This window comes from Laetiporus sulphureus (assembly GCF_001632365.1).
Source record: "Laetiporus sulphureus 93-53 unplaced genomic scaffold LAESUscaffold_3, whole genome shotgun sequence".
Lineage (NCBI taxonomy): Eukaryota > Fungi > Basidiomycota > Agaricomycetes > Polyporales > Laetiporaceae > Laetiporus > Laetiporus sulphureus.
This window is the reverse complement of record NW_024468512.1, coordinates 1-18,479: the sequence shown is the minus strand read 5'-3', so window position 1 is coordinate 18,479 and position 18,479 is coordinate 1. Positions and strand designations below refer to the sequence as shown.

Below are 18,479 nucleotides of genomic sequence, written 5' to 3'. Positions count from 1 at the left end.
GGAGAAACTCGAGGATCTTCAGCTCGTTCGATTTGCCGCTGATTCGTTTTGCGATGAATTCCGCCCCGCTGGAGTCTCCTACACGACGTACAGTACGTATGTGAGGTGGTAGCTGCAAGATGTTTGTCAGCATGAGCTCTTAAAGCATTCAGTTCCCTGTCACTCAAACCTTGTACAACAGTTCCCATGTGCCTCCACACTCAAAATGATCAGGTACCAACTCATATCCTTCTGCTTCGAACTCGTCGTCTTCATCACTGCCATTACCATCTTGGCCATTGTCAGATCGCCCTTCCATCCCATCAGTGCGAGTGCGCCTGGTGCTTTTCTTCAAATTGAACCGCGGCCATTTCTTATTTCGAATGCTGGTGTTGAGATCTTCGACCTTGGATGTCACGCCTGCGAATTTGTCGTCGTCTTCTACCTCCAGGTAAGATGCCAGATTATACAGTTCGGATACAAATTGAAGCCTTTCAACTTCGTTCAACATGTTAAACGAGTCCTCCACATAATAAACCTAAAAAAGCGCAGCGACTCAGGCTTTGGGTTTACTGAGATAAAGATTCGCTCACGTACTTCTGATGAATCCTTGACTTGAAACAGGAAATAGCGTTCTGCGAGACCTTTCCCAGTGAAATAAATGGCCATCAATATAAATCTGCTCTTCAGGGACTCCTCTGCTTTGTCGTCCAAAATTCGGTTTGCGAAACGAACAGCACTCGCTCCCTGAAGAAGCATGCGAACACGATCGTCTTGTCCCTTCGAGTTGACCTCCACTATGAGACGAGGTAAATTACTACGCGTCCATACGGAGAAATCACTCTTGGGTTTATACGAGTAGTGCATGTTTCCGACTTTCACTACCAGCGTGAGAGGCCAGCTTTCGGTGCCGCTGCCACAAATGCAAATGAGCTTAGTTTTCGGCAGAAATACAGGTACTTTGACGCTTACAATTTGCAAGAAACCTTTTCAGGGAGCAAGGCATATAGGTAATGCGCAAATTGATAGAAGATCGTTCCATTCGCATCAAATTCGCTGAATCTCCCTTGTTGCCACGGTGAATCACTGTTGAACACAACCTGCAGCAGGTGACCCAATTCGCACAGTTCGGCGAAGGCGTGCTCTGGATGATCATTGGAATGGGTATCATTAGCCAATGATGTCGCAAGCGTCACCACTGGAGCCCCAGTTGATGAGCTTTGAACAATAGTAGTGATCCGTCTGTCTGTGCTCAACCACGCTTTGAGTTCCTAGACGAAGTGGGGAAGGGCCGTCTGCCAGTAGCATATTTTATTTGAACCCATGTCTCCGGCGGTAAATGTTCCTTGGGCACCTGCTTCAATGAAGCTTATGCTATATTGGTCAATGGGGTCGGCGATGACAATTTGTTGACCGAGCTCGCTGCGATTGGCACCTGCATGGTCATAGCAGAATGTTTGAGAACAATATTCCAGGGAGAGTAGCAGCAGACACCACCAAAGATGCGATGGTCAAGCCTGACGACGTGAAATCATCTGAATGGTGGCTCACCTGGGGGATGTGCCACGAGCTGAGGACGACGTGCCACGAACACAAGACGAACCAACTTATCATCCGGGATCGGTTGTTTAAAGATGTCGCTGACTTTATCAAGCGCGTAAATGGGCTTCAAACCCTCGATAGCCGTCTTGACATGAAGGGACATGTCATCATGTGTAACATCTTCCAACGTCAGTTGGCCAGGCTGATGCTCGGTCAGAGTGGCACCGTTGCGACGATGAGAGGGCAACTCACAGTGTACATGTCTATATCGCTGGGGACCATGCTGTGAAGGTCCCACAGATGCTCCTCCTCGTAGATCTTGCGACGGACATTTGAAAAACTCCACGAACTGTCAACTTCTTCAAGCGTGCAGACGTCACTGACAGTACCGTCTCGGAAAATGATCACGTAGGACAGCTCGGTATCAGGCATAGTTGAAGACTGAGGCGACTGGTGGTGTGTGGATGTTTCAGTAGATGGCTCAGCGATGTTGTAAAGCAGGAGGCAGGGAGCGATGTTTGTATCTGTATGCGTGTTGGGTGCATGGTGCCACCAAGGTGCCACATGTACATCGAGGACACTACGTTGTGCAACTTACTTTCTGGCAGGACGAGCACAAAAATTGTGGCCACGATGACGGACCACGATGCGGAGACCGCGCAAAGTGTACCACAGACAGGAACGAAGACCCTTGCTGCACCTCCGGCTTCAGTGCAACCGACAAACCCCCATGCAGGTCCGTCAAAGCCAGCTCATACCATCCGAAAACTCCTCCCTCCTCGTCCCTTTCCAACGGTACCTACATCTGTGTCCGCTACGGGACCGCGCTCGGCGCACACGGAGGGCAAGAACAACATATGCATCACGCGTAAAACGCCTCTAGGTGCATACCTGAGACGCTGTAAAGATGTGTTCATGAAAGATGGGTGCGTGAATGCATGCATTCTCCCCTCAGTCCTGACGCTCATACAGCCTGCTGCATGATGCTGTAGTTATCGGACACTGCACCTCAGCGCCATGGGCGCGGCCATTCCCCACCTCATGCAGCTCGCACTCTCCATACCCGAGATTCTCCCGTTCCCCCAAGATGAAGTCCGCACCGAAGTGTTCACGGGCACGGTCGAAGTGGATGACGAGGTGATCCCAGAGGATGAGGACGAAGACATCACATATCGGTCAAGAGGGAAGTCCTCCGTGAGCGTCGTGATTATTGTGGGAGATGGCGTGGACGAGCCGATGGGGCCGGGGAAACCGAAGGGCAAAAGGAGGCGTCCAACGAATACTATCGCTGCGGCCAGTGGAAAGTCTTCCTTGGGGAAAACTGCTCGCACTAAGGGCAAGGGAAGGGAGGGTGCGCCGGAACGAACTGCTGCAACAAGCAAGAAGGAACGTCCATAGTACCGATGATATTGAGAAACCTGATGTGTTCACTTGGTGCGTATAATCTCACACACATTTTTCTATACTATCCTGTCTCGAGCTGGAAAATTCTATCTTCCCTCTCAATCGAATCACACTTCTAGGTTCTGTCATCGAAAAAGACAAAACATCATAAGACGAGCACTGCAGCTGTACAATACTTGGTATATATAACGGCCATATAAATAACACGAAACGTACATGAGGCGATACACTGTTCCCTCGTGAGTGACCATCACCAATTCGTCGCGAACGTTGCATCACCCGAGAAATCAACGTCCGAGAGATGGTGATTGATATATCAACGCCATTCGGAGGCATTATAGAAGGAGCCAGGTCGACAAAACGGACATCACTAATACGAGCGATGACACGGAGGACCCGAGCGCTGCGTTGGACGTGCCCGTAGGGAGAAAATGATCTGACGCTTCCGCCTGCTCAGCTGCAGTTTCCTGTAGGGCAATAACAGGCGTTAGCGTTGGCCGCAGCGGTAATTGGGAAAGCACGTCACTTTGAACGCCGCAATGCCAACAATGATACCAGCGGCGAAGAAAGCAAAGGCTACGAAGAGCCAGACGACGCCCCACACTATATATCCCCGCATTGTCAGCATTGACTTGGGACAGAAAGTAGACCGAATAAGTGACGAAACCGTACCTTGGGAGGGGCAGCAGCCACAGATATCAGCGAACGACGAAGCATCGGATCCGTTCACTTTTCGTGAAATTGTATCGTCTGCGATGGTAGTATTGTCAGGCAGATCGAGTATATGGGTCGGTCCAGCCTCACCTACGATGTCCCACAGGACATATAAGCAGGACATGACGCCTATGAATAGTATCTAGATAGCACAAATCGTATCTCGGCCCTAAATGCGTTGATGCAGTGTACTTACGAAATACCGCAGTGCGGTGGCATTATCCACAAACCAGAACATGATGACAAGGCCGGACATCCCCAGAATAAGGACCCACGTTCTGAGTAGATCATACAATCAGCCACCTATTGCACCGATTATTCCTTTACGGCCATCGAATGTCACTTACAACCAATCTCTCCGCGCCCACCAGAGTGTGAAGAGGAAGAATGCAGCGAGAACTATCGATGCGACTTTGCTCGCATCCGTGTCGAACCCGCATGCGATAAGGGCTGCGCCAATGAAGGACGAGCCGAGGTACCCCGCAGGGAGGGTCAGCCAGGGTATCCCTCCGGACATGCGTGTTGCGCCGCCTTCATCCGCTATATGCGTACGAGATCAGATACATCTGAAACACCATAGACGGAATTATTGATGCAAGTGCTCACGATCGAGCTCAATTGAATGTATATGAGCGCACGTAAGCACTGCAGAATGATTAGTGGCGGCGTTCCAGTGATATATTATAAACTATGACCTACCGCCCACGAAGGCATGGCTCATCTACATCATGGAGCATGCTCTTCAGCAGGACGATATCAATTTGTTTTCACGTACTGCGCACCTCATGGAACCCAACAGTTAGTAGCCTAATGCATTGCTTCAGCACCACTCCTCGGAATCCTCATGAAGCAGTGAGCACTCACTTGAACGGATAGACTATCGCGCAAGACAGCCACCATCAGCACAACCTTCCAGAAATTGCAACAGCCAGAACACTCACTGATAACATTCAAATATGGCAGATGCCTACAAAACTCAATCAACTACGCCCATCCAGCACATCTGTTGACACTGTAACGCACCATAGGATCGCGATCGCAATTATATAGCACGCAGCAACGATCAGCGTCGTCCGTTGCGTAGCGTTGGGCGTCAAGTCGCTTTTCGCATCGCGCGCAAGCAAGTAGAGCGTATGATTCGCGAACGCATTCTCAGGGACGTAAGGCATCGTGAGAGGTCGTTATCCGTCACGCTTCAAGAATTCTGGTATAGTCCTCCGATAACCCCGGTCAACAGGGCCACTTGCAAGTTGCAGAGATTTCCGAGCGCAGAGCAGGCGACAGTAGAAGACAAGAGAATAGACTCTTATTGTACGGTCTTGTACCCTTAGCCTTGCAAAGCGCAGCAGCAGATTGTCGGCTGAGAAGTTCACACCGTGAAGCGCAGATGCTGTGTGGCTACGCTGCGCAGATGGCGCCAAGGCAAAAAGTTGAATATGGAAAGGTGTCGCAGAGTAGGGTACATAGCATGGAGCGACATCATGCAACGTGAAGTGAGTGATCATGTTCAACCTGGACGACAGGCGACCCAAAAGGTCGCGTTGGCCGCCGCTGTGAGCTGGGATGCAGTTGGCGACCCACAACGATGCTCGAAACTTGAACTGACTTATATGCAAACTCGAACATGACATAAACGATAGAATTAATGCTAGGGTACAAGGTACAAGACAATGCAGCGGTACATAACCTAGAGACGTCCGGAATAGAGAACACACAGCAAAGAGGACAGGAAAACAGACACAACCGACGTCGAGAAAAATAATCACAGCTCGTCGTCGGTGACATCTTCGCCCCGCTTTTTCCGCGCCATGCGCTCCTTCTTGAGCTTCCGTGCCTCTGCAGACGTGATCTTCTTCGCCTTCTTGTTCTCAATCTTGTTGCCCATCGCATCATATTGATCCTCATCCTCGCCGTTATTCTTGTCGATACGAGGCCCAGCGCCCTGACCTTCCACCCAGTTGTGACCCGACGCCTCCAGGTGGCCGTCGCGCATCGCCCACACCTCCTGGCACAGCGACTCGGAGAAGTCGCGGTTGTGCGTGATAACGAGCACACCACCCTCGAATTCCTTGAGCGCCTTGATGAGCGCAGCGAGCGATTCACGGTCGAGGTAGTTCGTCGGCTCATCCAAGCAGATGATGTGAGGGCGACGCCACGTCGCAGCACCAAGGACGACCTTGACCTTCTGACCACCGGAGAGACCGCGCATCGAGTTGTGCGAGACGAACTCTGGCTCAAGACCGAAGTCAGCAAAGTGCTTCTCAATCTCGCGACGAACGAGAGGGCGGAGGAGACCGAGGCGCTGCGCCTCACGGGTGTCGACCTCAAGCACCTTCTTCTCGTAACCACGCTTGATCAAGTCGTCACGCGGCAGCCAAATGTTCTCCGACGAACTGAGGCCCTTGAACGAAACATCGTACTCGTACGACTGCTTGAGCTTCTTACGGCCGACGATCTCGTCGATGGTGCGCTTCTGACCCTCGACGACGACGATACTGCCGTCCTTCATCTTCTGCGCCTCCTCCTCGGAGATCTGACGGTTCGCTTTCATCATCTCCTCCAGGTCCTCGCCGGTCTGGTAACGCCAAAGCATGTACTCGAGTGGGGTCTTGTCGAGGTGACTATCGATGTGGTGGAACGCATGCTGCGCCACGTAACCGATGACCAAGTTCGGGTGCTTCCAGATCTCACCACCCCTGTTGGGCTCGAGGTCGCCGATGAGGAGCTTGACAAGGGTCGACTTGCCAGAGCCATTGGGACCGAGGACAGCGACACGCGACGAAAGCGAGACTTGGAGCGTGATGTCGTAGAGCTGCTGGACAGGCTGAGTCGGGTATTGGTAGCCGACCTTGCGCATCTTGAGCAAACTCTTCTCCTTCGTCTTGACACCCTCGAGCAGAGGAGGGTCGGGCAGCTTGAACTGATAGTCCTCCTGCGCCTCAAGCGTGTAGTAGGAACGCGCCTCAGGAACCTGCTTCATGAAAGCCTCAAGGTTACCCTTGTACCTCCTGAGCTTGAAGCGGTTCAGGTGAAGGACGTCGGTGATCGTGTTGTTGAGGAACCCAGAATCGTGCGAGACGATGATGGAGGTGCAGCCCGTTAGGCCGGTGAGGTAGCTCTCCAACCATGCAACGTTGACGACGTCCAGATGGTTAGTCGGCTCGTCCAAAAGGAGAATGTCAGCCTTGAACAACATGGCACGGGCAAGGGCGAGCTTCATCTTCCAACCACCAGACAGACTGCCGATCGCCTGCTTCTGCCTCTCGTCGCTGAAACCCACGGAAGCAAGAGTCTCGACGACCTCCTCCTTCGTGCCCTCGATTCGCTTGTCGGCGAGGATAAAGTCGAGGACAGAGGTGTCGGCCTCGCTGCCGTCAATGTCGTGCTCGACGTAGAAGGTGCGAACCTCGTCCGGTGAAGGGAAACCCTCAACCTGGCCGTTGGTGATAGCGCGCATGAGGGTTGACTTTCCGGTACCGTTGCGACCGCAGAGACCATAGCGGTGGCCACGCTTGAGACGGAGGGTGGCGGTATTGAGCAGGATCTTAGCACCGTAAGCCAAGGAGAACTGGCAGTTGCACAGATCCTCGCCCTCTTCCTCATCCTCAGGAACTTCACCTTCCTCTTCCTCCTGCGACGCCGACTTGACAACCCACTCGTTGATGATGGGGATGGGCTCAGGCGTCGACACGGCGAAGGCGAGGTAAGGCGCCAAAGACTGCCACTCGGAGACGTCAAAGTTCTTGGCATTCACGAGGTTGGCGGCGAGGTTTCCAGCGTACATAATATCCACAGAACCGGGAGAAGGAACATGGCTGGCGTCCGCCTTCTTGTAGAGGGCGACGAGCGTGTGCGCGAGGTTCTTCTCGTCTGCCTTCTTGAGAGGAGGCAAGTCGGATCCGTCACCGTGCGGGACCTCACCAACCTGACGAAGAGTAGCAATAGCACGGCCGACGACGCTGCGAGCCTCCGGGTCACCAATGGTGGTCTCAACCTTGAGAAGACCAGGGAGCAGTTTAGGAATGAAGGGACGGACGGTAACAGCAGAGTCGACAAGCTTGGCCATGTTGTCAACAATTCTGCGGAGGATGAGTAAGCAAAGGTCTCCGAGAGATATCCAGAAATCGAAAACTTACACAGCGACCTTACGCTTGGTAGCAGTAGGCTTCTCATTCAAACCACGCGACAGCAAGGGAACCATGAGCGAAAGCGTCGCGGAGTCTACTTCCGAAACGAATGTGGTAGCCGAGAGTAGAGAAATGGTATTAGGAACTTCCTCGACGGGGTTAATCAGAGCCTTGATTAGAGCAGGAATAAAGCGTTCTATGTCCTTGTTAGATATGAGAGCCGTAGCCTTTTCGAGCGAATCACGCGCGGCCTTCTTCACGTCGGCCTTGGTGTCCCAGATCGCCTCAGAGAGGACAGGGACAATCTCGGGGGTGAGACGGGCAGTCTGCAGGGGCGCGCTGGTGACGAGCTGGTTGAGGACCGTCAAAGAGCCGGTCTTGACCTGCCATTTGCCGGCCGTCTTGATCTCGTGAAGAAGGGCGGGGATCATAAGTGCGGTCGCCCATGGGTTCATGTGTGCAACGTATGCCCGGACCGCCTCGATGGCAGCTGTCCGCACAGCGGGCATCTTGTCAGCGAAAGACTCGAGGAGTGCAGCATAGAGACCGGAATCGATGAAAAGGGGCTCGAGGGCCTTGACTGCGTCCGAACTGGCAAGCGCTGCGACAGCGCTCGCAGCGCCCTCGCGGGCTGCAGGCGACTTCTTGTCACCCAATGCCTTGACGGTGGCATCAGTAAAGCCGATGGACTGGAGGGCGTTAGGGCCATCCTTTTGAGCGAGAGCGACGAGAGTCGCTGCTGCAGATGCGCGACTGGCTTTATCAGCGACGAAGAGGCCGGTGACATTGAACTGTCCGTCAACGGGCGCGACAACGGCCTTGAGCGAAGCAGGTGCGGGCGTAGCAGGAGCGGTAGCAGTAATAGCTGGCATTTCGTTAATCTGCATGACCGGTTGGATCATTAGACCTGTCCTCTTGCAATGGGTCGATCTTGGGGTACACACCTCTAGTGATGAGACGATTGTAATGCTTGAAAATGCGGTGATTCGCGAAAAGGCCGACAAGGAGTAAGAAACACTCTATTCTAGCTTGGCCGGGGCCTGCGTAGAATGGTCAGCGACGCAGTTGACGGACGCAGCAGCAAGGAGCACTCACCTCTATAGAAAAAGAAAGAGGAAAAAGCTGAGAGTGGGGATAGAGTTTGCGAGATCAGCTGTCGCTTATATATACTCCTCGCGCGCGGGCGGAGTCCGAAAAACTCACGCCGAGGCCACGTGAAGCGCCCCAGGCCACGACGAGCCGGCGCTAGACACCGCCAACGCCTTGTAAGCTCCGATTTAGCGATCAACGATTGTTGCCAATTGTCGCCAATAGTTACAAATTTGTTACCAATCACCCAGCCATCCGTCCAACCAGCGCATCTGGGGTAGCAATGCAGTACATTACCCCACAACGCTGCACAGGCGACAAAGCATCGCGGTACACAGGCACCTCCGATTGTCGGAGCTACACAGGAAGAGCTACTTCCATCTCTGACTTCTCCCCGCACTGCCCCCTCCTTCTCACTCTTCACCTAATCTGGCGAAACTCAGTGGCGCAAATTGCTGTCAAGGGCATAGGAAATGGTCAGCATGCTTCCAGCGTGCCCAAGGATGGGCCAGGATAAGCGACGCTACGTACATATCCACCCGCTTCATAATGCTTGCTGTTTGCCTCCACCCAGTGAAGACGCAGTGCGTGCAGGAACGCAGACAGCCCCTACAAGAAAGAGTGATCGGAATGAGCATCGCAAAACCTTACTCTTATCTGCGGAGTGCACGGATCTCCCGACGTACCTCCATGATACACAGAATGAACACAGTCAGTGAGAGCCAGAGAGCGCCCATAAGCGCGATGGCCACGACCCCGAACAGGCCCGACATGCCCAGAACACCCTCCAGCGTCATAGTCCACAATACCTCGGAAAGCTGGGCATGCGCGAGCGAGAGCGCCCACAGACGCAGGTATGAGGCAGTGTGCGAAATGCACCCAAGACAGAATTCGATCGTGTGAATGACTTGATGGATCACCACCTCGCCGAAATCATGATGTTCCTGTGCACCGCAGGTGTCAGTTGTCATGTGGTGTCAAGTAAACGTCAACGCACCTCCTCATTTATCGATTCGGCGATGGCCACGCCATTGCCTTCTTCTTCACCTTCAAGGTCCGTATCGGCCGTATGTCTCGGAGCATCCTCTGTTCCAAGCCCACGATATCCTTGACCCTGGATATTCTTCGTCGCCTTCCACATTAGATAGGGTTTCGCGATAAGTAGCCACGGCACACAAATAAACGCAATTAGGAGCAGGATGACCTGAATAGTTGCCTGGCCTCTATACAGCTGAGTGCTTGGGTCAACCGTTCCAGGCGACAAGAACATAGAGATGAGCATGTTCAGGAGAGAGGGTGGACCCGTTGGTGATGTTCCCCAGTCCACTGTCCACTTGTAGATGATACAGATGACCAAATAACCGAAGATAGATTGCAGGAACAACATCGATGGAAGGAAATTCGTCCAGATATCCGCGCGACGGTTGAAGCGGATGTGATTTGGAACTTGCAGGCACAACGCAAACGTCATCTGAGGGATCGTAATCAGCGAGAAAATGAGAAGCGGAATGACGCAGTGCCTTACGTGAATGACACCGAGCACGATGGACATCTTCATCTTGTACGAGTTGAGGAACAACAGAGCATTATCAGCCCCATGCCATGTCGGATCGATACCAATGGGGTACGTGTGGCCATTCTGAAATGCAATGAACGAGCCATTGACCGCCTGCTCCGGCCAAGACCATCCTGAACGGAAGACGTGCAGCGACTTCGAGAAGATATCGTTGTACAGAAACCCGGTGTACATCGAGAAAAGACCCATAAGCAGGATGATGTACCGGCCGCTGTAGTCATCTTAGCATCAGCCCTGTCGAACTATCCGGGAAAACTCACAAGAAGAACATCCCAGTGATCTACGACGTATTGATGAGCATAACATAACAACTGTTATCTCTCGCAAAACGACGTACCTCTCCTAGTTCAGCTTTCGCCATCCGACGCTCCATGAGTATCATCACGAGCGCAGAGACGAACGTGATGAATCCATGACCGATATCACCGAACATGACCGCGAAGATGAAGGGGAATGTGATGACCGCGAACAGACCGGGATTGACCTCCTGATAGGAGGCAATACCGTATGCGTCCATGATCGTCTGGAACCCTTCTGTGAACTTGTTCGTACGAATAAAAGTCGGTGGCGTCTTGTTCGTTCTGAGTTCGTGCAGGATAGGAGGGACGTTCGTACCAGATTCCTCCTAAAGTCAGAAAGATGAGCAAGAATATAAGCACAGAGGAAAGAGACACACCGTTGCATGCCTGAGTGCAAGTTGAATCATTGAGATGTCCCTCGTTGGGCACCACCCCTCCGCAATAAGCGTCTTCCTGTTCACGTCATAATTCAACAAGTTCAACGTTTCATATATCGCCTTCTCCTTCCTAACCACATCAACCCAGCTCTCCAGACTCTCCCCGATCGTGATCAGCTCCGTGCGACGATTCAGGCGCGTGTTATAGAGCACGGTCTGGAGGTCTTCGAGGCGCGCGGTCACCTCGCGCATCGACTGCGCACGCTTGTCCGCGTTTGGATCGATAGGGTAGATGGTCGCGCCCATGCTCTCCGCGACCTTTCGGATCTTGGCAAGTAGCGTGTCGCCGTGTGCGAAGATGATGAAGACGTTCTTGCGTGTTTCCGCGCCTGTGGCGGGGTCGATAAATGGCTCAGCGATGTCGGTGTGGTTCATGTAGAGGTTGCCACGGAGCACTCGCCAAAGCACCCGCTCGAACGTCGGCAGACGGGAGCGCTCGATGGTGCCAGCAACAAACCTGAGCTCACAATTGAGTAAAAGGAGACCCCTCTGACGTAGAATAGGGCACGTACTCGAGGTCGAATTGGACACCGCTAGAGGTCAACTGCTGCTCTTGATCATCATGCTGTAGCAGAGGTGCGGAACTGTCGTCGAACGATGCTCTGATCTCCGGCTGGTAGCCGGACGCCGCCTATCCTATCATTCAGCTATCAAAGGTCGACACTCTCCCGCTTTCTTACTCACCCTCTCGAAAAACACCGCCGTCTCTCGCAGCACATGCCGAGCCTCCTCGTGCTCCTTCATCCGCTCACACAGCAACTGATAGCTGTCATTCATCTGTATTAGCCTGACCTCGTGTTCCTTCAGCTTCGTGTCCAGCTCGTCCATCGTTTGCGCAACCCGCGGCCCGACGGTGAGCAACGGCGCGGAGTCATACAATGGGCGCACGGGCACCGTGTCCTTCTCCTTTTCTATCTGCGCCGTGAAGAAGCGCACACGACGGGCCATCTCATCCACCCGGCGAATCTCACCCACGAACGAGCGTTGGAATGGGTTGACGTCAGGGTTCAACTGCAAGAGCGGGTACTTCAGGTGATAGAACTTGGCAGACTAACTGGGAGGCACACTCACGTCTTTGAACTGTACGTTCCCCAGCTCGCCAAGTTCAGCGATTGTATCATGAGCAACCTCGGTCGGCACGATGAGCTGTACCAGGCTCATCTGCTCCGAGCCTGAAGGACATGATCAGAAAGCATAGAGCGTTAGGAGCGGTTGCCACTCACGAAACGGAGATGGATAGTCATCCGCCATTATCTTGCTCGATACCCAGCACGTATTGAGCAAATTAGTTCAGTCTAACGCACAGCTTGAGTTCGTTCGGTCGGGTCCTTGCGTGTCGGTGATCCGAGCATTTGCGGAGTGCGAATTATACTTGTGCGTGTGTGGCGGAGATTCTAAACTACTTTCCGATCGGGGTACCATCCTTTCTCACCGTGTGGCTCGCCTCTCATGTGCCGTGAGTTCGGGCAGGCTGCACTAAGCCGAGTGTGAAAGAGTATGCAATGTCTGTTGAGCCTGATTGAAGCTTCTAGCGCTCCCGCCATGATGATGGACTCAAGAGATGTATAATAATGAGCTGTAATAATGCAATGAACCACAATTACGTACGCATCGAACATGCAATGCCTAACAATGTATCAAATTAGCATCAATGGTGATGGGACTTTATAGCATTACAGAGTAAAAAGGGGGTCTTAGTACAATTGACTTTACAACATCCTCATGTAGGAAGGGTGGATGTCAGAATGCGCATCGCTCGCTGAGCGATTGCAATGAGAGTGCCTCCCTTCACCTGATTGTCGAACACTATCGAGGTTTCGCCTTGCTAACCGTCAAGTTAGATCACCCCCTGACAACCCAAAGAGCCCAGCAACAGATACCAAGAAATTTCCAGGTCGTAATGTCAGCAGCGTATATGACCGCGCTTCGGTTGTGAGAGCATCATTAATCCCGTAGGTCGAAAACGTGCTTCTAATGATAGCATAAGGAAAGGCACTGCGAGGTCAACATATTGGAAAGAAGAAAGGTTAGGCGGGATCAGTAATCTGGGGCATTAGTCACTTCTCGCCAGGAACAGGGCATCGGTGAAAGACACAGACCTTGATACGCCGCATCCCTCTCAGCGGGCTTCATGAGTCTATAATACTGTGAGCAGTAAAATTGCATCAAGCGATCCAGTGGTATCATCATGCCGACTTTGCAGGTATTGAGGTTTGTGATTTCTCCAGGAAACAAAACGTACTGATTGAATATTTCAGCCGTCAATGTGCTCACCATTTATAGACCAAAATCGCACCCTTTATCTGTCATTTGTAGGTTCAAAGGAAACTGCATCGGATGCACGAACGATGGGGTAGCGCACCAAGTGGAGAAGGTTATATGCGCTCATAACAGAGTAGAATAATATATAGATCGCGAAGCTGCCGACTAGTACTGGATTGGTTCATTGGAGATAGGTGCGTGAGCGGCGGGCAGCACACTAGTCCCCCCCTCTCCGGCCCCAAGGACAGCAATCTAGCCGGCAGAATACAGAAAAATTCGGGCACACGGAGCACAATTTGTGGTGATATATTGGATACATCGAACATACCGGAGCGCTCCCGTTTATAATTCGGTGCACATTCCGCGAGTTTTCTCGAGCAGTCACCATGGCCGTTCAGGCGTATTAAAAGCATACGACAGGCACAGTATTCACATATACCGATCGGAAAATACACGTTCCAGCTGAGCTTCGGACACCGTGAGCATTGAATGACTCTTGGCTCACTGGCATAGCCGCGAGGGTTCGTCGGGTTTGACGGTCAAAGAGAAGGTCGCTAAATAAAGCTTGACACATGCGCCGACTAGCTAAAACTCTTCTTCGCGGAACCAAGGGACGGAGCTGAAAAGCAAGGCAAATGTGAGTCCGTTTCAAGAACTTCAGTGAAGCGTAGTCTAGCACCTTACGTAAGCAGCGCTACGCGTCGACCACGTCGACATCACGGTATCCCAACTCGAGCAGCTGCGCATGCGACTTTGCGTCCTGCTGCCATGCTCTCGCTATGGCCCCTGCTTCTTTCGTTAGCGTATCTCGCGCATTCTGTACTTGCCAGGTCGAGCACCGGTGATTCCGTGCTCGTCGTGCTCGACCCGGGGCTAAAGCGGGCCAACTTCTCGACGTTCTTCGATGGTTTGGAAGGTGCGTGGCCGCGTATTTTGGGAGGTGCAAGTAGGGATTGACATGGGATTTATAGAACGTGGATTTGAACTCACCTTCCGTGCGCCGAAGGATGTGCAACCTGCAGTGATTGCAGATGACCATCCGAACTTCTCGCATGTCATCCTGTTCGCGCCGGACTCCAAGAGTAAGCCGTTATCTCCGTTTTGCAACACAGCCCTGACATCTTCCCGGTAGACTTTGCCTCGGACATTACACCACAGTCCCTCGTGGATCTCCTCTCTAAAAATACGAACCTCCTCATAGCCGTCGGGACAAAACAGACACCATTGACATCCCTCGCGGCCGAGTTCTCCCTCATTCTTCCTCCTCCAGGCACACCTCTCATATCTCATTTTCCCGAGAGAGACACGCCCGCCACTGTAATCCCTGTTAACGTGCCGGCGTCACACGCTGTCCTCTCGCCAAACATCCCGCCAGTATGGTTCTCCGGCGTTCCCTTCGCGTTCGGGAGCAATCCGCATATTGTACCGATACTCAATGCTCCTGTCGAGAGCTTTGCTGCGGATTCTGACAGCGATTCCGGCGCCGACGCGCTCGTTGATGCGTCAGAGAAGGGCGGCGAGGGTCTCTGGGCGGGGAGCTCATTGGGACTTGTCGCTGGCTTCCAGACCCTTGGGGGAGGCAGAGCAACTTGGGTAGGGAGCGTGGATCTCTTCAACGATGAATTTTTCAAGAGAGAACTACCAGGGTAAGTACTTTCGTCGCACTGCATATTACCTGCTCATTAGTACACATGTAGGGGTGTGCATCCAGGAAATGCACAGTTTGCTGCAGACATTGCCGCATGGACTTTCCAGGAAACAAATATGCTGAGAATCGACAGCGTCACTCACCATCGTGTCAATGAGACTGAATCAGCAAGCCAGTACACCATCAACAACCATGTCGTACGTCGGGTGTATCTCTCGTTTAGTTGTGTACTCTTCATGAATACTCGCTCAGACATATACAATGCACATATCCAAATTCAACCCGCAAACGTCGACGTGGGAACCGTACTCCGGCATAAATGATATGCAACTCGAGTTTACGATGCTTGACCCGCACATTCGCACAATCCTACCGCCAGTCGCCGGCGAGGCAGGAAATTATTCTGTTACATTCCGTGTCCCTGACAGGCATGGCGTGTTCAAATTCGTCGTCGACTACAAGCGCAGAGGGTAAATGCCGATCATTACATAATCTGGACATCAGGGACGTAGCTGACACCTTTCACTACAGCTGGTCCTACCTGCAGAGCACGACAGTCGTACCTGTCGTGCCACCGCGGCATGATGAGTATCCGCGCTTCCTTAGCCCAGCGTGGCCCTACTACGCCGGCGCGATCAGTACGAGCGTCGCGTTTGTTCTGTTTTGCGCGCTGTGGCTGGCGGGGGACAGCGTCGAGCCTCAGCCTGGTAAGAAGGCGAAAAGCTCCAAATCGGAGTAGATGGTAGTTAATGTATGATACCCGTGCCCTGCTGGTTGGATGTAATACATGCTGTGGTATGTTGTGCGAAGCTTGCCGGGTCTGCCTCCCGTGATGACCATCCCATGAGTGTTCAACTGAGCATCACCACTCCCAAGACTCCCTAAACACAGCCAGTCTTTTACTGCTCGGTCATATCAGTTGACGTGATAACGTACATTGACGCAGAACAACCGATGTACGGCTGTGCGTAGTACCAGATGGATCCGAAAGTGAGTTCGAGCTTCAGGACCACCCGGAAATCCACAGTTCCATCCCTCCTTTTTTGTACCTAATCTCCGAGTTTGAATTTTGTATCAATCTGAAGGAACTCTTTCCGAGAGTATGTCATGATGATCCTGTGGTAAACAATCCTTACGCATGCTAGGTCAAGTTCCCACTCCGTGTATCAGTTTGGGCAGTCGTGGGGACACCGCAATCACCTGCGGTGTAGCGTCCTCGGAATGCAACATCTTTCGAATATTGAACCATTTTGCAAACATTTCCGGTTTTGGCGGCGAAGTGCGTAGTGGGTTCCACGTGGCCAGCCAATCACGACGCGTGCCATCGCAGGCGCGGGGGGATCGGCGACTCCGTCCTATGCCCACGCGAATTGCCGAGAGAAATCCCCACCGGCCGCGCGAGCCTGCCATCCGCACGTTCGCTCGTTCGGCCGTACTCGTTTCTCCGTCTTTCGTTCATCTCTTTTCCACGTCGCAATGGCCGCCTCAGACGAACTCGAGTACCTCAAGACACTTGTATCGCAGTTGAACGCGAAGATCGAGGCCTTGGAGGCGAAAGCGAAGAAAGCAGTCGCGTCACATAAGACGCCAGCGCATCAGTTGCGCACAATCCTCATGGGTCCGCCGGGCGCAGGTGCGTGTGCGGTGCTCGTAGTCTGCGGCGGAGGCTGAGCTGGCGGTTGTGACGCGTAGGGAAGGGTACACAGGCGCCGCGGATTCGTGAGGAGTTCTGCGTGTGCCACCTCGCGACGGGCGACATGCTCCGCGAACAGGTCACGAAGAAGACGAAGCTCGGCGTGGAGGCGAAGAAAATCATGGATGCGGGAGGCCTCGTGAGCGATGACATCATGGTCGGCATGATCAAAGACCAGCTAGAGCACAATCAGGAGTGTAAGAACGGGTGAGTACTTCACTGAATGTATGTTGCCTATCGATTCTACCAAGCCTTGCGCATCGTGGCGCCCATATCTTGCTGCTGTTGATGTCAAGGGCGACAGAAACAGTATAGAAGTGGCCTCGCCAGGCTGATCGAATGAGGTGCAAAGCAGTAGAAGTCGGCGCTTGGATGGCGGAGCTGTGTGTTGCCTCCGAACATGGAAACGAAACGATTCTCTCGCAATATGCGAGAAATCCCCCGGCAAGCCACGTCTTGAACGAGAGCCTCTTCTATTGTAAAAATGCGCGAGTGAGGCTTCAGGATATCCACCCGAGCATACGTGTTTCGGAACATCGAACGCGGCAAGGGAGGGAAGGGTACGCGGATAGCGCGTCCTCTTCACGAGCTTAGCGAACTTGTGTTACGGGGCCAAACCGGAGTTCTTCGAGCTCACTGGGTCGACTTCTACTGTTTTGTTGTGGCAAGATCAATCCCTGCCAACCGACTTCTTTTCCATGTGCTTCGTGTCGGGGCAGTCTTTGGTTCCACCCGTTCTGACAGTCAAATTTTGCTCATTGTTGCATTTCTCTTGCAGCTTCGTCCTGGACGGATTTCCGCGAACAGTCCCCCAAGCCGAGAAACTCAACTCCATGCTCCAGGCGCGCAAAGAAAAGCTCGACTCTGTCGTGGAACTCGTGTATGACGATCAGCTACTGAATTCCCGTATCACCGGGCGTCTGATCCACCCTGCTAGCGGCCGCACGTACCACAAGGAGTTCAAGTAAGTGCCGCCGTCTTTGCAAACATTTGCATGAACTGGACACTCTTTTGCGTAACAGCCCTCCAAAGAAGCCCTTCGTGGATGATGTCACGGGCGAACCGCTCGTGCAGCGTTCAGACGACAACGTGGAGGCTCTGCGCAAGCGTCTGGCCGTGTTCCACACACAGACTGGGCCTGTGGTGGAGTACTACAAGGCCAAGGGTCTGTGGCGACCGATTGACGCAGCACAGTCCCCGGCACTTGTCTGGGACAACCTCCGTAGAGTATTCGCGAAGCAGCAATAGACGATAGACACTGCGAGCTTCATCTGTACACCAGTATGCGTCGCATGTGCACATTGGCATTGATTGCTTTGACGCCTGCTATCTAATCTTGCTGTAGGAATGACCACATTGAAGCATCGCGACTCCACTACCTTCTTTCCATCGACCGGCAGACGTTATTCGGAATTATTGTCCGCCGCATGCTGCGAGCACAGCCTGGTGCATCTATAGCTGGTGCATAACTCCTGCAAAATTGTAAGAGCATGTGTCCATCCGCGATGAATTAAGTGAACACCGGGGAATACTAATACTGCTAGCGCGTATGGTTCTCCAGGGTTGTCCTTGTTGCTGGCCAGATGATTGACATGTTTGATTGTTTCATGTCGCTCCGCCGGTGGCGTCTTTGGCTACTGAGTACTGAATATATTCGAGGTCTGGCAAGAGGAGTCGCTTTCCCAGGCGTTTGGCAAGGTCGAAGAAGA

The 18,479-nt window shown here is 52.8% G+C and overlaps 7 protein-coding genes across 7 annotated transcripts; 3 read left to right on the top strand and 4 right to left on the bottom strand.

Annotated features, from left to right (window-relative positions):
* Nucleotides 1-1,163: 1,163 nt before the first annotated feature.
* On the bottom strand, nucleotides 1,164-1,891 carry LAESUDRAFT_252607 (uncharacterized protein). Its single transcript, XM_040901748.1, has 3 exons — nucleotides 1,774-1,891; nucleotides 1,531-1,723; nucleotides 1,164-1,414 (listed from the first exon to the last, which is right to left on the bottom strand). The coding sequence occupies exons 1-3, from the start codon at nucleotides 1,801-1,803 to the stop codon at nucleotides 1,251-1,253; spliced, it is 387 nt and encodes a 128-aa protein (XP_040768846.1). The 5' UTR covers nucleotides 1,804-1,891; the 3' UTR covers nucleotides 1,164-1,250.
* Nucleotides 1,892-2,280: 389 nt separating this feature from the next.
* LAESUDRAFT_630791 (uncharacterized protein) lies at nucleotides 2,281-2,745 on the top strand (the record flags this gene model as incomplete). Its single annotated transcript, XM_040903389.1, has 2 exons — nucleotides 2,281-2,447; nucleotides 2,514-2,745. Coding segments are annotated over 2 exons (399 nt in total), but the record flags the coding sequence as incomplete, so codon positions are not given.
* Nucleotides 2,746-3,047: 302 nt separating this feature from the next.
* Nucleotides 3,048-5,204, bottom strand: LAESUDRAFT_720283 (uncharacterized protein). Its single transcript, XM_040907787.1, has 12 exons — nucleotides 4,663-5,204; nucleotides 4,581-4,606; nucleotides 4,504-4,516; nucleotides 4,422-4,446; nucleotides 4,339-4,360; nucleotides 4,246-4,284; nucleotides 3,987-4,179; nucleotides 3,836-3,917; nucleotides 3,730-3,781; nucleotides 3,598-3,675; nucleotides 3,452-3,528; nucleotides 3,048-3,392 (listed from the first exon to the last, which is right to left on the bottom strand). The coding sequence occupies exons 1-12, from the start codon at nucleotides 4,806-4,808 to the stop codon at nucleotides 3,261-3,263; spliced, it is 885 nt and encodes a 294-aa protein (XP_040768844.1). The 5' UTR covers nucleotides 4,809-5,204; the 3' UTR covers nucleotides 3,048-3,260.
* Nucleotides 5,205-5,334: 130 nt separating this feature from the next.
* On the bottom strand, nucleotides 5,335-8,963 carry LAESUDRAFT_251050 (uncharacterized protein). The gene is made up of 4 exons (XM_040901747.1): nucleotides 8,862-8,963; nucleotides 8,711-8,806; nucleotides 7,776-8,647; nucleotides 5,335-7,718 (listed from the first exon to the last, which is right to left on the bottom strand). The coding sequence occupies exons 3-4, from the start codon at nucleotides 8,636-8,638 to the stop codon at nucleotides 5,402-5,404; spliced, it is 3,180 nt and encodes a 1,059-aa protein (XP_040768843.1). The 5' UTR covers nucleotides 8,639-8,647; nucleotides 8,711-8,806; nucleotides 8,862-8,963; the 3' UTR covers nucleotides 5,335-5,401.
* An 82-nt stretch (nucleotides 8,964-9,045) lies between these two features.
* On the bottom strand, nucleotides 9,046-12,493 carry LAESUDRAFT_720282 (V0/A0 complex, 116-kDa subunit of ATPase). Its single transcript, XM_040907786.1, has 12 exons — nucleotides 12,391-12,493; nucleotides 12,239-12,339; nucleotides 11,852-12,178; nucleotides 11,680-11,798; nucleotides 11,108-11,624; nucleotides 10,769-11,056; nucleotides 10,692-10,711; nucleotides 10,381-10,642; nucleotides 9,853-10,326; nucleotides 9,542-9,799; nucleotides 9,387-9,464; nucleotides 9,046-9,310 (listed from the first exon to the last, which is right to left on the bottom strand). The coding sequence occupies exons 1-12, from the start codon at nucleotides 12,416-12,418 to the stop codon at nucleotides 9,269-9,271; spliced, it is 2,514 nt and encodes an 837-aa protein (XP_040768842.1). The 5' UTR covers nucleotides 12,419-12,493; the 3' UTR covers nucleotides 9,046-9,268.
* A 1,677-nt stretch (nucleotides 12,494-14,170) lies between these two features.
* LAESUDRAFT_720281 (dolichyl-diphosphooligosaccharide-protein glycosyltransferase) lies at nucleotides 14,171-15,919 on the top strand. Its single transcript, XM_040907785.1, has 6 exons — nucleotides 14,171-14,345; nucleotides 14,401-14,511; nucleotides 14,562-15,075; nucleotides 15,127-15,274; nucleotides 15,330-15,547; nucleotides 15,609-15,919. The coding sequence occupies exons 1-6, from the start codon at nucleotides 14,198-14,200 to the stop codon at nucleotides 15,814-15,816; spliced, it is 1,347 nt and encodes a 448-aa protein (XP_040768841.1). The 5' UTR covers nucleotides 14,171-14,197; the 3' UTR covers nucleotides 15,817-15,919.
* A 554-nt stretch (nucleotides 15,920-16,473) lies between these two features.
* LAESUDRAFT_720279 (adenylate kinase) lies at nucleotides 16,474-18,169 on the top strand. The gene is made up of 4 exons (XM_040907784.1): nucleotides 16,474-16,710; nucleotides 16,770-16,977; nucleotides 17,549-17,734; nucleotides 17,793-18,169. Exons 1-4 carry the CDS (start codon nucleotides 16,554-16,556, stop codon nucleotides 18,016-18,018), a joined length of 777 nt encoding a protein of 258 aa, XP_040768840.1. The 5' UTR covers nucleotides 16,474-16,553; the 3' UTR covers nucleotides 18,019-18,169.
* Nucleotides 18,170-18,479: the final 310 nt, after the last annotated feature.

What these genes read in the sequence shown, in the direction of transcription:
- LAESUDRAFT_252607 (XM_040901748.1), bottom strand. Translation starts at nt 1,803, where the DNA reads ATGGTCCCCAGCGATATAGACATGTACACT. An exon ending in GCGATATAGACATGTACACT is followed by an intron (nt 1,724 to 1,773) that starts GTGAGTTGCCCT and finishes ACCGAGCATCAG; the next exon opens with CCTGGCCAACTGACGTTGGA. An exon ending in GCTCGTGGCACATCCCCCAG is followed by an intron (nt 1,415 to 1,530) that starts GTGAGCCACCAT and finishes ATGACCATGCAG; the next exon opens with GTGCCAATCGCAGCGAGCTC.
- LAESUDRAFT_720279 (XM_040907784.1), top strand. Translation starts at nt 16,554, where the DNA reads ATGGCCGCCTCAGACGAACTCGAGTACCTCAAGACACTTGTATCGCAG. An exon ending in CATGGGTCCGCCGGGCGCAG is followed by an intron (nt 16,711 to 16,769) that starts GTGCGTGTGCGG and finishes TGTGACGCGTAG; the next exon opens with GGAAGGGTACACAGGCGCCG. An exon ending in AATCAGGAGTGTAAGAACGG is followed by an intron (nt 16,978 to 17,548) that starts GTGAGTACTTCA and finishes TTTCTCTTGCAG; the next exon opens with CTTCGTCCTGGACGGATTTC.
- LAESUDRAFT_720283 (XM_040907787.1), bottom strand. Translation starts at nt 4,808, where the DNA reads ATGCCTTACGTCCCTGAGAATGCGTTCGCGAATCATACGCTCTACTTG. An exon ending in CCACCGCACTGCGGTATTTC is followed by an intron (nt 3,782 to 3,835) that starts GTAAGTACACTG and finishes TGTGCTATCTAG; the next exon opens with ATACTATTCATAGGCGTCAT. An exon ending in TGTCCTGTGGGACATCGTAG is followed by an intron (nt 3,676 to 3,729) that starts GTGAGGCTGGAC and finishes CTACCATCGCAG; the next exon opens with ACGATACAATTTCACGAAAA.
- LAESUDRAFT_720281 (XM_040907785.1), top strand. Translation starts at nt 14,198, where the DNA reads ATGCTCTCGCTATGGCCCCTGCTTCTTTCGTTAGCGTATCTCGCGCAT. An exon ending in GTTCTTCGATGGTTTGGAAG is followed by an intron (nt 14,346 to 14,400) that starts GTGCGTGGCCGC and finishes TGGGATTTATAG; the next exon opens with AACGTGGATTTGAACTCACC. An exon ending in TTCAAGAGAGAACTACCAGG is followed by an intron (nt 15,076 to 15,126) that starts GTAAGTACTTTC and finishes GTACACATGTAG; the next exon opens with GGGTGTGCATCCAGGAAATG.
- LAESUDRAFT_251050 (XM_040901747.1), bottom strand. Translation starts at nt 8,638, where the DNA reads ATGCCAGCTATTACTGCTACCGCTCCTGCTACGCCCGCACCTGCTTCG. An exon ending in ACCAAGCGTAAGGTCGCTGT is followed by an intron (nt 7,719 to 7,775) that starts GTAAGTTTTCGA and finishes CATCCTCCGCAG; the next exon opens with AATTGTTGACAACATGGCCA.
- LAESUDRAFT_720282 (XM_040907786.1), bottom strand. Translation starts at nt 12,418, where the DNA reads ATGGCGGATGACTATCCATCTCCGTTTC. An exon ending in CGGCGGTGTTTTTCGAGAGG is followed by an intron (nt 11,799 to 11,851) that starts GTGAGTAAGAAA and finishes ATGATAGGATAG; the next exon opens with GCGGCGTCCGGCTACCAGCC. An exon ending in ATCACTGGGATGTTCTTCTT is followed by an intron (nt 10,643 to 10,691) that starts GTGAGTTTTCCC and finishes AGATGACTACAG; the next exon opens with CGGCCGGTACATCATCCTGC.